Here is a 15,380-nt window from a genome sequence, read left to right on the forward strand (position 1 = left end):
AATATCCATCATCTCAAACATTTATCATTTCTTTGTGTTGAGAACATTCAATATCCTCCTAGCAATTTGAAACTACATATTATTGTTAACTATAGTTATCCTAAAGTGGTATAGAGCACTAGAACTTATTCCTCCTATCTAGCTATAATTTTAACAAATATCTCCCATCCTTCTCTTCCTCCTAATCCTTCCTATCCTCTAGTATCCTCTGTTCTACTTTTTATTTCTGAAATCAACTTTTTTTAAAGCTCATACATTAGTGAGAACATGTGGTGTGCAACTTTCTCTTGTTGGCATATTTCACTTAATATCCACCAGTTCCAGCCATGTTGCTGTGAATGACAGGATTTCATTCCTTTTTACTGAATAGTATTTTCTTTATCCATTAATCTTGCTGGACACCTAGGCTAATTCTGTATCTTGGCTATTGTGAATAGTGCTGCAATGAACATGGGGGAGGGAAGATGTCTTTTTAATATACTGATTTCTTTTCCTTTGGATAAATGCTCAGTAGTGGGTTATCTTATTTGCAGTTTCTTGAGGAAACTCCAGTGTTCTCCATAGTAGTTCTAAGAGTTTACATTCCAAACAGTGTATAAGATTTTCCCTTTCTCTGCATCCTCACCAGCTTTGTTTTTTGACTTTTGTAATAGCCAGCCTAACTGGGGTGAGACAATACCTCACTCTCACTTTCCTGATGATGAGTGATGTTGAACATTTTTCATATATTTATTAGCTATTTGTATGTCTCCTTTGGAGAAATATCTGTTCAGATCATTTGCCCATTCTTAAATTGGCTTGTTTGGTTTTTATTGCTGGTGAGATATTTGAGTTCCTTGTATATTCTGGATATGAATCCCTGTCAGATGAATAGCTTGCAAATACTTTTTCTTTCCCCCATTCTATAGGTTTTTTTTTCACTCTGTTGTTTCATTTGCTGTGCAGAAGCTTTTTAGTTGGACATAATCTCATTTATTTTTGCTTTTGTTGTCTGTGCTTTTGAAATCTTATTTGTAAAATCTTTTTCCAGTTCAATGTCTCAAAGCGTTTCCCTTATATTTTCTTCTACTACTTTTGTAGTTTCAGGTCTTACACTTAGCTCTTTGACCCATTGAGCTGAATGTTTGTATCGAGTGAGAGGTGGGGGTCTGGTTTCACTCTTCTGCATGTTGATATCCAGTTTTCCTAGCACTATTTTTTGAAGAGACTGTCTTTTCCCTAATGTATGTTCTTGGCAACTTTTTCAAAAACCAGTTGGCTGTAGATGTATGGATTAATTTCTGTTCTATATTCTGTTCCACTGGTCTGTTTCTGTTTCTATTCCAGTACCATGCTTATTTGGTTACTATAGCTTGTAATATATTTTGAAGTCTGGTGATGTGATGCCTCTAGCTTTGTTCTTTTTGCTTAGGACTGCTAAAAGCAAATTCTTGATAAAGAAATAGACCTATTATTTATAAGATATTAAATAATATCTAATGGTAGGTGTAAGAGATACCATAATTTTGAAGTAGTGATCAAGGTAAAATAAATTTTCTGTATTTGCAACAACTACAAATAGAGTTTGACAGTATCTATGATTTTTATTGACTAAAAAGTTGCAGGTCCTGCTAATAATATTGTGGTTTGTTGCCTACCTTCTCAAACAAAGGAAATGATTAGAAGTTGGTGCCAATGAAGATGGAACTTTTACCCATCCAAGTTATCAGACTCTGAATTTTATCCATAGACTCCTTCAGGATTTGTGTACAAACCACTATTCTAGAGTATATAACTAGGAATGGAATTGCTAGGTCATAAGTTAAGTACATATTCATCTTTACTAAATCATGCCAAACTGTTCTATAAATGTATTTTCTTAATAGCAGTGTATGAGGTTTTCCTGACCAATTTCTTATTATTGCCCATCTGATCTGATGAGTTGTGAAGACACATTTTTACACCTCTTATAACAAACAGGTATTAGTTGAAGGATGGCGGGAATTATAAGACGTGGGCAAAAGGAACAATCGTGATGGTGTTCTTGCATTGTTTTTTTTTTTAAAGGTCAGTCTCATGCAAAAGCAGGAGAGGTGTATCCAATGCTGGCCCAACTGGGTAGGAGGACAGCAGCTATACACGTAAACTCTAGATGCTTAAATTTCCTGAGTGAAAACTTTCCAAATAAACACTGAGATGGAAGACTCTTAGACAAAACTCAGAGCCAATGCCTCTAACTTCCGTGATAGGTTTTTACCTCCAGTGTTGGGTCTTCTTTGCCTTAGTAGGAAACTCATCTGTCCTTTGAATCCCAGGGAGCAAGATAAATGAGGGATGATTATACTTTCTGCTTTTCCAATTTCCCTCAGATAGCTAATTCATAATTTACTCCCTTTGCTATATGTAACAGCAGTGTAAAATAGAAATATAAAATAACATAGAAATGTAAAAGTAACATAGCTGTAAATATAGATTTCATAGTCTTGGAAGTACCAAATCTACTTTAATAGGAAACACTCAATTAAAACAAAAATTTAAGTTGTTTATAGGGAAACCCTACCACATCTGTGACAGTACTAAAGAAACTGATTCTGGGGTTAGTGGTATGCAATTTTCTTGAGGTAACAATATTTACAGTAAAGATGGTAAATTGGTACTGTCTCATTACCTTATAGTAACACAGCAATAGCTTCAGAGAAGATAAATATATAAAACTCTTAATAAAAAGAACCAGAATGTATATGTAGGCTTTTATTAGGGCAAACATTTCCATATCCGTAAAGATTTCATTAAAACAAATGGATGTCTCAAGTATCTTTGTTAAACAGGATCCAAAATGAAGTAAATATTAGTTAAAATTAATTATAAATAAAGACATTTCAGCATATAAACCAACAAATCTTTTCTAGATTTTTAATACCAGGACCTAACAGCATCATTTTCCACGTAAGTGACAAATAACTAATGTGAAAACCGTATTTAATATAGATGTCACAAATGACAATGTAGTTTTCCACAGTAAAGAAATATGTTAATTTTCATGAATGCTATTTGGTATTACAAAATAAATGTTACTGGACAAAAAACAAAAAACAAAAAAACAGGAAAACAGACATGATGGAAAGGTTGATAAAATACATTATTTAAAAATGCTGTCACAAGCATGGAAATGTTACCATTATCATTTGAGTACAAGAAAATGCTATAAAGCAAAGAGTTGTCAGAATAAAGTAGAAGAGATATTCTGAAACAAATGAAGAGTCAAGATCTTAAAACAGTGACAAGTATTTTTAATGTATGACAGATACTGAAATACCATGGAGAAAGTAAACACAACTAGTTTTTGAAGTGGTAGTTACAAAGCACAGATGTAGCCTTCAAAATGCAAGAAACATAGCAAATTAACTTACCACCTCCTTCAAATAAAAGTGAGAACCTCTTGGGAGAATTTAAGCACCATTAGCAGACACATCTTATAGCAGTTAATGAAATGTTTTGTATTTCAGTAGAAAACTATTTCAATGGTGAAAACGATGTAGGAATCAGAAGCATATTCTGCTGAGATACTAGGTAGTTGACACTTTCCCGAACTGGAAAAACATTTCAGAAAGGCATATAGAGTTACTGACTGAATCACATTTGTGCTAAAAATAATTCATGCCTAGTCAAACAGCTTACCAGCTGCCACAACTCTGGGATCCTCATGGGACTTATGTCTCCCAGCTGCACGACTATCTGCACTCTCGTTCCACCAGAGAACATGAACTGCAGAAACAAACCACAAGTAGTTTCTAAAAAAACAGGGCCTTAACAAATAAGAAATAACAGAAAAATGAATCAAACCAATCCTATTCTTTTTTTTTTTTGAGACAGAGTTTCACTCTTGTCACCCAGGCTGGAGCGCAGTGGCGCGATCTCAGCTCACTGCAACATCCACCTCCTGGGTTGTAGAGATTCTCCTGCCTCAGCCTCCAGAGTAGCTGGGATTACAGGTGCCCACCACCATGTCTAGCTTTTTTTTTTTTTTTTGTATTTTTAGTAGAGATGGGGTTTTGCCATGTTGGGCAGGCTGGTCTTGAACTCCTGAACTCAGGTGATCCACCCACCTCAGCGTCCCAAAGTGCTGGGATTACAGGCATGAGCCACCGTGCTTGGCCAAAACCATCCTATTCTTTAAATCAAAATAGTGATATCAAAAAGTTAAAACTAAATATGTTACTGATAAGATTTCAGAGGGGTCAGAGACTTGCTAGAGAAATTGATAAATTAATCAAATTGGTTTTATAGATGAAGAAATAGAAGGCTGGAAAAGGGAAGTACTGAAGTCAAACAGAGGCACAATCAAGACAAGACCCAAATTTTATGATTTCCTACTACAGTTTCCTTTAATTTTTAAAAAAGCAAAATTATGAGGAAATTGTGTTTACTATTAAAAATTTACAATATACAAAGAAGAAAATTAAAAGTGGCATAATGTTAACAGTATAGAGAAAACGTCTATGGAAATTTATTGTATTTCCTTTGGAAAATATGAGTAAAACCAAATCAGGGTCTGAATGTATACTATAATAACAGATTTAGTAACAGGTTTTTAAAAATCAACAGTATTTTCTATGGCAATATTAATTTTTAATGGTTATATAAATTCCTCCTTAGAGAATCAGCAACTTATTATGCCAGCCCTTATTGTTGACTATTTAGACTATTTCCAGTATTTCAGTATTCTATAAAATACTGGAATAAATGTTCTTCTTGTACAAAATTGCTTATGAAGTTTTTATAATTGTAATATATAAATGTTAGATGTACAGGAAAATGCAGATAAAAAACTGTAATCATTTTATTTTTGGTGTATCTCTTTATTTGTGTATATATGTATTTTTATTTTTTAATTTTAATTTTATTTTTATTTTTGTGGAGACAGGTTCCCACTTTGTTGCCCAGGCTGGTCTCGAACTCCTGGCCTCAAGCAATCCTATTGCCTCGGCATCCCAAAGTGTTGGGATTACAGGCGTGAACCACCATGCCTGGCCTGAATTTTTATATATAGTTGTATATTTATACAAATAAACATATATAAGCATATTTGCTTATGCTTATATAAGTATATCATATGATGTACATGTATATTGATTTCTGTATTACACATGTATTAAAGGTCATACTACATTTCCAATGTTTCTTTAATGTAAATAATATTAACATAAACTTCATTTGAGCACAACTGTATGTTTATAATTATACTTTCGATGACAACTACTGATGTTTATTGAATGACAACTATGTGTCAGGCCTAGTTTTAAGCATTTTAATGTATTAACTCATTTAATTCTCATAATAATCTAGGTCCTCATAATAATCTATCATTTTATGGATGAAAAAACTAAGGTATGGTGAGGTTTACTTACCCAAAGTCAAAAAGTAAGTAGTATACCTGGGATTTAAATCCAGGCAGTCTGAATCTGATTATTTCCTTAATATAAAGTAGAATTTAAGTTGAGAGAACTGAGAAGCATGTCTTATATATATATACTTACATACAGTGTATATAGTATACACTGTCCTCCAGAAATGATGTACTGATTACCAATTCTCCTAACACTGAGAATGAATTTAAGATGAAAAAGTGTATGAACACACATTTTCAGTAGTTGTTTTTAAAAATAAAAGTTGTATGTGTGCAGTATAGAAAATTAAGGTAGAGGCTGCGCATGGTGGCTCACGCCTCTTATCCCGGCACTTTGGGAGGCCGAGGCAGGCGGATCACCTGTGGTCAGGAGTTTGAGACCAGCCTGGTGAAATCTTGTCTCTACTAAAAATACAAAAATTATCTGGGCGTGGTGGCACACACCTGTAATCCCAGCTACTTGGGAGGCTGGGGCAGGAGAATCTCCTGAACCAGGGAGGCGGAGGTTGCAGGGTGCTGAGATCGCATCACTGCACTCCACAGAGCATGGCTCCATCTCAAAAAAAAAAAAAGAATATTAACATAGAGACTTAACCATTTATCTCACTGAAATATGACTACTATGTATGTTATATACTTTCAAATTTCTTTTCTATATAATTTAGCACACCTATACACATACACACCCAGGCATATTTTCTAGAATACTGGCAAAAACAATAAAAATAAGGTTTTTATTTGTATTGTCAAATTTTGGGGAAAGATTAAGCTAATATGAACCCTGCACAGTATTTGAGTACTTATTTTTTCCTGACCTAATACTATATCCATGTAAGTATGCCTTTTATTAGGTAAATAAATGGCATCTCATTATTGTTTTAATATGCATTTTCTTTAATATATACTTAGTAGCCACGTGCATGTCTACTTTTGCATAAATTTTTATTTTTATTTTTGCCTTTGAATTTCATTTATGGTGATTTTCAGGCATCCAGAAAGTTTGAGCCTTTGTATAATAAAATCATAAGTTGATTTTTTTTTTTTCTTCATAGTTTCTTCATTTGCTTTTGGCTTACAAATATAGTCCCAATCCACATTATTAAATAAATTCATCTACATTTTGTTTTACCAATTTTATGGATTAAATTTTTTTCATTAAAATACACAATCCAGCTTGACTTTATTTTCACATATGGTCTGAGACAGGCATCTAATAATTTTCATAACAGTTTCTCCTCCATGTATTTTCCAACCTGAATATACATCTATTTTTATATATTCTATTTTCTTATGATAGATTATTACAAAAAGTTGAATTTCTGCATAAAGATGGGTATATTAGGTTTCAGATGTCCATTGGACATAGATAATAGAAAGGCAACAGGATATGATGATGAGTCTTTCAAATATTTGTTAGCTATTCTTAGACATTTATCCTTTCTTTGTTACTTCTTTTTTTTTTTTTTTTTAAGAGACAGGGTCTTACTATGTCATTCAGAGGCTGGAGTACAGTGGTGCAATCATAGCTCACTGCAGCCTTGAAATCCTGGCTCAAGAGATCCTCCCACCTCCACCTCCCAAGTAGCTAGGACTACATGTGTTTACCACCATGCCCAACTAATTCTTAATTTTTTTTTTTGTAGAGACAAGCTGTGTTGCCCAGGCTAGTTGCAAACTCCTGGGTTTAAGCAATCCTCCAGCCTCAGCCTCCCAAAAGCACTGGAATTACAGGTGTGAGCTGCCTCTTCGGTTCTTTTATCCTTTCAGATAAACTTTACAAATGTTTTTCTGAATTTGCCACAAATCTTGAAATTCTGATTGAAATGTTTTTCAACATTACAAGTTAAATACCCCAAATATGTTTTATTAAATAAATATATCCATATATAAATTTACCTCAATATATATATATATATTTACTATATCTATATAGATATATATAAAACTGTGGTGGAAAATGGGTAAATTTTTATGAGGGGCTTTAATTTTTATATAAAACATATATTACCTTTTTACTTAGAGATAATCTCCCTACCCCAAGTAATATTATTTAAAAAAAAATCAGTAAAAGTACATTCAGAGGAAAAAGAAATGATGAAAGTAACAGATTATTTCTTGAGGTTCCTTCATTTATTTATTTTTATTTTTATTTTTTGAGATGGAGTTTTGCTCCTGTCGCCCAGGCTGGAGTGCAATGACACGACTTTGGCTCATTGCAACCTCCGCTTCCTGGATTCAAGTGATTCTCCTGCCTCAGCCTCCAGAGTAGCTGGGATTACAGGCCTGGCTAATTTTTTCTATTTTTGGTAGAGATGGGTTTTCACCATATTTGCCAGGCTGGTCTCCAACTCCTGACCTCAGGTGATCCGCCCCCCTCGGCCTCCCAAAGTGCTGGAATTACAGGCCTGAGCCACCGTGCCCAGCTGAGGTTCCTTCAGTTTAAAAATTTTAATCATTTTGATGTATCAGGGAAAATAGTTATTCAGCATTTGAAAAAGGTTTCATAAGTTAACATTCTACATAAATAAGATGTAAAACAGATTTTCTCAATTTTAAAAATTACAAAAAACTAAACATTTGGCAATAAATAATAAAATATACTCTATAATGAGAAAGAGAGAAACTGACCCAAGGAACTTAGGTCACAATATCTATTACAATTTCATATAAGAAGAAATGGACAACTGTACCTCTGTTAAGTGCTCCATACTCTGTGTGGAACACTCCAACTAGTTTTGTGTAGCCTAGATTGACATGAGCATGAACTGCCCTTTTAAATGCATCACCCCACAGAGCTGGCCCACCAGGTTTCATCTGAAAAGTGGCCAGTTCATAGACTCCTGGAATAGGGAGAAAAAGAATTTTTCAGAAAACATTCAAGCAATATCTAATCACGTTTCTCAGTGAAAAGTCTTTCACTATCTACACACACAGATTTGGAGGATGAGACATGCATATGTATTATGTAGACATGTTTATTATATTTGCACTGTCTTTCTTTGCTTTTATGCTTAGAAAGTCCTTGCCCATGTTTAAGAGTGAGTTGTTATGCTTAATCATGCAGATGACAAAGAAAAAGAACTGGAAGCTATTATAAACTATTATCTAAAATATTTTTAATCGATAAAATTTGTTAAAAACCTGTTGAGAATGTATAATGAAATAGAATTTTGAGCTGCATGAGTCTATGCTTTTAGAAAATAAAAGAATAAAAGAAGAATTTTCCAATCTATATTTTCATTCTTTCCAATTTCCACTATGTTTTTCTTCATATAATTTCTCCCTATAAGTTTCCATTTTTAACAGGAACAGCAAAGGAAAGAGTGGACCCGAAGTGATGTCTCTGAATTTTGTAGGAAAAAAAACCAAACCTAAAGAGATGGTTTAGTTGTCCTAAATATCCTGGTAAATACTTGAAAAGTATTGTACACTTTGGACAGAAGTATAGAGCTGGTGGAGAGAAAGAAACTCTGGGACAAGTAGGAAAAACATGCAAAAATTTCCAAGCAATGATGTACACAGAGGAGGAGAACTAAGATTTGACACTGTCAGAGAAGTGAACTATTTTATTTAGATAGTACTGAGAACTGAGGGGACACCTAAGTAGGTAAAGATCCAAAGAAGAGTTTGTAAATTTTTTGTAACCTAAATACACTACAAAGTTGGGAATAATGGGGGAAGTAAAATAACATTTAAATGAGTTCATGCTTTTCTAATCTGACCTTTGTTTAAAACTGGATTGAGGTAATAGTTTCTTTAAGTCAGCAAGAAGTGAAATCAGCAAGAAGACAAATCTTAAGCAATTACTTTCAAACTGAGAAACAAGAAAGAAGACAAAAAAGTTAGACTAAAGTAATACAGCTTGGCAGTTTCACTTAATCTGTTTCCCCCAAATAGTCAATGTTATAAGCAAAGCTGTATTTAATGATTTAAGATTAGTTATAATTTATGGAAATACTTTCACATTTTAAAGATCATATTATTTTAAAATTATGGCAAAACTTCATACACTATCCCTTACCTATCAACACGTTCCCTGCTCCCAGTGCACAAATTCTCAACTTCTACTGACCATGTCAGCTTTTTCTATAACACAGTTAAGCTTACAAATCTGCAAGGTCTCAATCTGAAAAATATCTCATTATTTTATGCTCATTTTTTTAAAGGATGGGGTAAGAGCACCCATTTATTTTCACCTCAACAATCACTGTATGTTCCTATATAAAACAAAGGATTAATTTTATTTTTTTCCAAAGGAACTTCAGTTTATATCACTTAAGTTCTTTAGTATTTTGTTCATCAAAACTCAGTGCCTAAGAAGGAAGGACTTACCCTCTTTTGGAGGTTTTTCTATTTTGCACCATGGTACCAGATAAGTAATCTCACTCTCTTGTTTATCAATGAGAGCCAAATTTGGAATGAGAAATTGTTCTTGCCATTCCTTATCTTTGGCCAAGGCTTTCCGAACTTCAGTTCGATGAGCAAAATTATCTGTGGGAAGAAAAGAATAAGGAAAAATTAAAAAATTCAGTTTTAAATCACCTGTACTTTTCTGGATTTCATTCAAATCAGCAATGGTCATTGATGCCATATAAGAACCTTGCGTTAGGCCTTTGGCGACACCAACTAAACAGATGTGACCATCTGCCCTGAAGTTGCTCAAGGACACAAAGGGCAGCAGAAATGCAAACTAATTGTAATGTCACATAATAGGCTTTATAGGCTCGACCATGTAGTAGGCAGTTTTGTGAATTAGGTTAAGTTATTGAATCTTTCTGTGCCTCAGTTTCTGTGAAATTGAGATAATAAGACATCTACCTCCAGGGTTGTATGAGGATTAAATTAACACATGAAAAGAGTTTAGAATAGTAGTTGGCACCTAGTTAATACTCAGTATATATGAACTATTCTTACTTGATTGAGGCATTTAACTGACAGTGCTAGTTTAGAGAAAGACTGTTTTCCTTTGGTGGTGGTGGGTAGTCAAGTCCAGATACACCCTGAATCAAATTTAACGAGTGAAGTTAAAACACCTTGAATCAAATTTAACATGAGTGAAGTTAAACTGTACTTTTTAAGCCTCTTCTCCTTTGAACAAATAGATTTCAAAGAAATAATGCTGATTCTCTTATCGTCATCCATTCTTTCTCCCCAGCACTTATTTTTCTTCTATTTAAGTAAGTTACCCAGTTATATACATTTGCCAACATATGGGCCTAGTACTATATTTACTGTTAGGACCTCATAATACTAATGGTAAGAGAGTTTCATATGGTTTACATTGGGATAAGGAAGAATACTTATCTTACAACTTAAGTGAGGTATATCAGAACTTAGTTTTTTTAAATGGGCTGTGATACAACTTGTACCACATCTAAAGCATAAATTGTATTTTAATGGGGCTTTTTCTATTATAACAGGGAAAAACCCTAAACCAAACACTAAATGAAATTATTAAAAATTATTTAGGTATCATCAAGTCCTGATGTAGACACTGGAGTAACAAGCATTCTGGGCATTCTTATAACTTATTCTCCTTCCTCTACTAAACCAGGCATAGGTTAGTTTCAACACGGGAAGAACTCTCCCTCATTCCTTTTCTTTTACCTCCCTAGAGTAGTGTAACAGTGAATTCTTCAAAACTCTGGGGGTACAGATATGAAACAAATGTGGTCTGTAAACATAACGGAATTATTAAATCTCAGAGTTCAGTGACGACTGAAAGTTAACCATCATCCCCTATAAACCTCCATATCCGTAAAGTCCCTTAAATGGTTGAAGTATTTCTGCTAAAATACTGATACACAGTCCCCTAGCTTCAAAAAAAGAAAAGGTACTTCTCCTTTCCTTTTCTGATCTTAACCCACTTGGACTTTAAAAATTGCTGCTCTACATTTTTGATGAACTGTCTTTACAGCAAACCATTTTAACATTTTTCTGAGGTTTAAAGTCTAGGTTCTCAATTTTATGGCTTGATATATGAGATGCCATGTCTTCCAATTTATAATGTAATATAATGTAATGTTTAAGCAAGGGGTTAGAGGTATACCACTGGGAAGAATAAGAACTGAATTTACTTTTTTGGTATTGCTTTTCAAAAGTCTTAGTTATCCTGTATGTATCTATAATAGTATAGATCCAAGAACTAAGTTTTATGTTACATTTAACAGAATGAAAATCTATACTGAACGCCAAAACTGGATGACTCTTTACCATACTTCCAAATATGAAACACTTTATTCATTCTGCCTCCAAATTCTACACTCCAGTATCCAACCAATTCAGAGTGAGCTGTCCGAAGATGAGCATTTTTCTTAAAATTTTCCAGGAACTCATTCATCTTTGAGGGTTTAAGGTAATAAGTACGAAATTCATAGAATGTTCCATCGTATTGTCTGGGTCCTGTAGCAAAAGATGAGCACACCTGAAGAAGATAAGACAAATATAAATACCTTGAGAAGAAAGGATTCATTATACTGTGTTAAAACCAAATCTGAATCTGGTATAAGGGACATTCATAGACTCATTACTCATGTTTGTACTTCTGTTGTCAATTCTCAGTATGTTACCGATGGAGGGTGTCCAGGTTCTTGGTGTTTGAACAAAGAACTGGACAAAACACACAAAGCAAGGAAAGAATTCAGTAACAAAAGCAGAGATTTACTGAAAATGAAAGCACACTCCACAGGGTAGGAGTGGGCCTGAGCAAGTGGCTCAGGAGGCCTGGTTACAGAATTTTCTGGGATTTCAGTACCCTCTAGAGGTGTCCCATTGGTTACTTGGTGTAAGCCATATATAAATAAAGAGGATGACATAAAGTTACAAAGTCATTTACTCTGTGTACACCCTATGTAAATGAAGATGATATTTCTTGTCATAGCTGAAGTGTTTTAGTTCTAGGAAGTCCTTAGGTCCCCTGCCTTGAGGCCCTATTCTCCTGCCTCCCATATACATTTGTTTACATAGAGGCGTCAATAAAGACAACTACTCTTAAATATGCTGAGTGTATGTTACTGTTTCCTAGTGGGGGTTCACTGTCACCTCTAGCCACTTTTTCAGAAATTGCTCATAAGAAGGCGCTGAGATCTTAATGGTACTTCTTTATCCAAGAACTACAATTAGGATTCTAACAAATTTACAAAAGTTTTCCTATTAGCCAATATTGCATCTTTAGTCAAAAGCATATGTGTTACAGTTATGCACATCAAAGAACTTTATTAACTACGCAAGTAACTTTTTGCAGGCATAATGAAAAAAAATGTTTACTAGCAGAAAACTCTTTTAGGTTCTTGAAAAAAATGGAAATTACAATTCAGGTCAAAGTATTTCCTAAATGCAATGAAGTAAACCACTGATCAAAAATAGGACTGGAATGTAACTAATGCAACAAAAAGCTCTGACCTATCCAATTGTATTGTAATATAGTGGTAGAACATGAATGCTGAGAAAAAAAATTCAGAGTCAAAATTTTCTGATTATTAGTTTCTAATTACGATGCAATGTGAACAACATTTAATGAATCCACTTATACCACATTGATAAAAATATCGCTTAAGAACCATTAATTCCTTTTGTAATAGTCATACACTCACTGTAAATTTCTAATTTGTGTTCTGGTTGAACTTTCTGTAAGAAATACCTCACCAAAGGTTATCCTCTATGTAGGTATCTATGTGTAATATGTATACACACACACACCCCCACATATATATACACATGCATGGTATACACACAGGCACTCGTGATATTCTTATAAATCCGTCTTATGTAAGTTTGATTAGCATGTGCCATTTCTTGAAGTTGATTACACCAGAATAATCTATTAAGACAGTTTTGATACCTACAAAGCTATGGACAAATTAGGGCTTATATTGACTAGCCAGTATGTCTGTCTGAAAGCAGTAGGCTTTTGCTCTGATATATTTGTTTACAAAATACAAAATTATGTAACTGTGTATGAAAAGGCTTAATAATAATTATCTAGAGTTAATTCTGTTCGTGTCTGAGTTATATTCTTATTGCTCAAATGACTAAGCCTACCAACAAAAACAACTGCAGCTGCCCCTGACTTTCATGGACACTCTTTTTGTGCTTTTAAACCAAACTCTAGTAACAATGTTGGTAGAGAAACAAGTGCCTAGTATCCATAATTTCAAAATTATTATAATAAAATATATCAGGAGATAGGCCAATGGGGCATTTGTGACAACTGGATTTCAGGTTGATTCGAGGAATTTGTATTTGGAGGATAACATAGTTGATCAAAGGTACACATTTTTACAATTTTTATTAATATAAAAAGTATTAATATATAGTAGGGAACCTACAGTGAGAGAGAGAGAGGTGTGGACAGGTGGTGCCAGAGAAGGAAGTCCGCAGGGGAGCAGGGTATGGTGGGGGACCCGGATGGGAGTTGAGAATTTTGCTGCAGGGATGACTTTTAACTACTAGGGCAGAAATCATGAGTCGTCCATTCTCCCTTATCTCCAAGTTAGGGATCATTCCCACCAGCAACAACCTCCACTTCACTTACAAGAGAACAACTGATGGACATTTTAAAAAACTCAAAGTTTAGAATCATGCCATAAGGACGTAATTCCTGGCCCTGCGCTACTGGAGAATCATTAGGGTGAAGACTGCATTGTTAATCCGGGGTGAATGGACGTTAGCTGCTGTTCTTTAGTGTTCCTCAGTCTGTCTCTAGGATAGGTTACTCCCCTTCCTATCCTGCCCCTTCATAAAGGAGTAAAGTCCTACACATGAAAAGAAATTTCTAGGCTGGAGCCACAGAATAGGCCACTCCCGAAAGTTAGGGCAGAATCACAAGTTCCATTTTGTTCATTTCTCATCTAAGGTTAAAAGAGTCTGTCATCGTCCTATTTGATAGGAAGCTCCGGTCCCACCTGGTTGGGGGAGCGGCCACACGGAGCGCGGGTGGCGGGCAGGGTCCAGCCCCACCGGGACCCTGGGCCTCCTTTTCAAGGGTCTCCGCGAAATGCTCGGAAGTTGTATTTCATTTAAAAGGGGGCGGCCGGTTTCGTTGCGAGCGGCTGGTTGGCAATTCCCTCTCCTCCTTCAAGCTGATGTCTAGAGAGGGCGGAGGCTTGGAAAGCCACCACTCCACCGGCGGCTCGACAGCGCCAGGTGACAACGTGGGAGCGCTCCCTGGGCCGCAGCCGCGACCTAGCTGGGCGACAAAAACGCTGCAGCGGCGCCATGGGAGTGTCCCGGTGGGTGTGGCAGCCAGGCTAGAAAAGCCCTCTTACTGCGACTGCCCGCGAGACGACCCCGGCTGGGGGTATTCCCCTAGCAGCGGCCTCCTCCTCACGTGCGTCCCGGAGACCACTGTCTCGGGGTTCTCGGTCTAGCGCTAGAGCCTCCGCGGCGGCGCGGGACCCCAAGTCTGGGCGCGTGTGGCGGAGAGCGCATGCGCATGACTCGCACCATCCCGGAACAACCCCTGCCCTCCCCTCGGGTGAAGGATTGCGCGCCCCCGCGGCCGGTACCTGAGGCGCCAGCGTCCGTGAGGCCAGCGCCCGAGTTAGGGCGCTTCTGAGGACTAGCATGGCGCGGCTTCGGCGCTGAGAAAAGCAGCCAGCCGTGTCCTTTCTGAGACTCCTCTGAAGGTTTCCCGAGTGGAAAGGAGCGGCTCCTGGACCATTGGCAGACGCAGGCTGGGGCGGGGCTCTGCGGGGTCAGCTCCACCCCGGCGCGGGAGGCGCGCCGGGTCCAGTAGCTTGTTGCCTTTCTCTCCGGCGTTGGTCCCCCTTGGTTTCCTGAAACGTTCTTGCCCCAAACGTTAGAAGTGACGTTAGAATTAACTGAAGGCTCGGATCGTTCCTGCTGCAACTTTCTGGGCCCTTACCTCATTCGCTCTAATGCTCAGTTGTGTAGATTGGTAAATGTGCGGGGGTTGCGGGTGTGTTGTCCGTGGAGAAGGAAGGAGAGGTGTTGAGTGCGTGCATGTGCAGTGCTTTGTATTTAAACTCGTGGA

General features: G+C 36.4%; 1 protein-coding gene across 3 annotated transcripts; it reads right to left on the bottom strand.

Moving 5' to 3' along the window:
* Positions 1-2,716: 2,716 nt before the first annotated feature.
* LOC112607821 (protein NipSnap homolog 3A) lies at positions 2,717-15,169 on the bottom strand. 3 transcript variants are annotated; one of them, XM_025358999.1, is made up of 6 exons: positions 14,893-15,169; positions 11,600-11,810; positions 9,719-9,877; positions 8,077-8,226; positions 3,658-3,744; positions 2,717-3,569 (listed from the first exon to the last, which is right to left on the bottom strand). In XM_025358999.1, exons 1-6 carry the CDS (start codon positions 14,950-14,952, stop codon positions 3,493-3,495), a joined length of 744 nt encoding a protein of 247 aa, XP_025214784.1. In that variant the 5' UTR covers positions 14,953-15,169; the 3' UTR covers positions 2,717-3,492. The 3 variants fall into 3 exon arrangements, with proteins under 3 accessions (XP_025214784.1, XP_025214783.1, XP_025214785.1); XM_025358998.1 differs by having other exon boundaries at positions 2,718-3,569; positions 3,651-3,744; XM_025359000.1 differs by lacking the exon at positions 8,077-8,226 and having other exon boundaries at positions 2,718-3,569.
* Between the last annotated feature and the right edge of the window lie 211 nt (positions 15,170-15,380).

This window comes from Theropithecus gelada, chromosome 15 (genome assembly GCF_003255815.1).
Source record: "Theropithecus gelada isolate Dixy chromosome 15, Tgel_1.0, whole genome shotgun sequence".
NCBI lineage: Eukaryota > Metazoa > Chordata > Mammalia > Primates > Cercopithecidae > Theropithecus > Theropithecus gelada.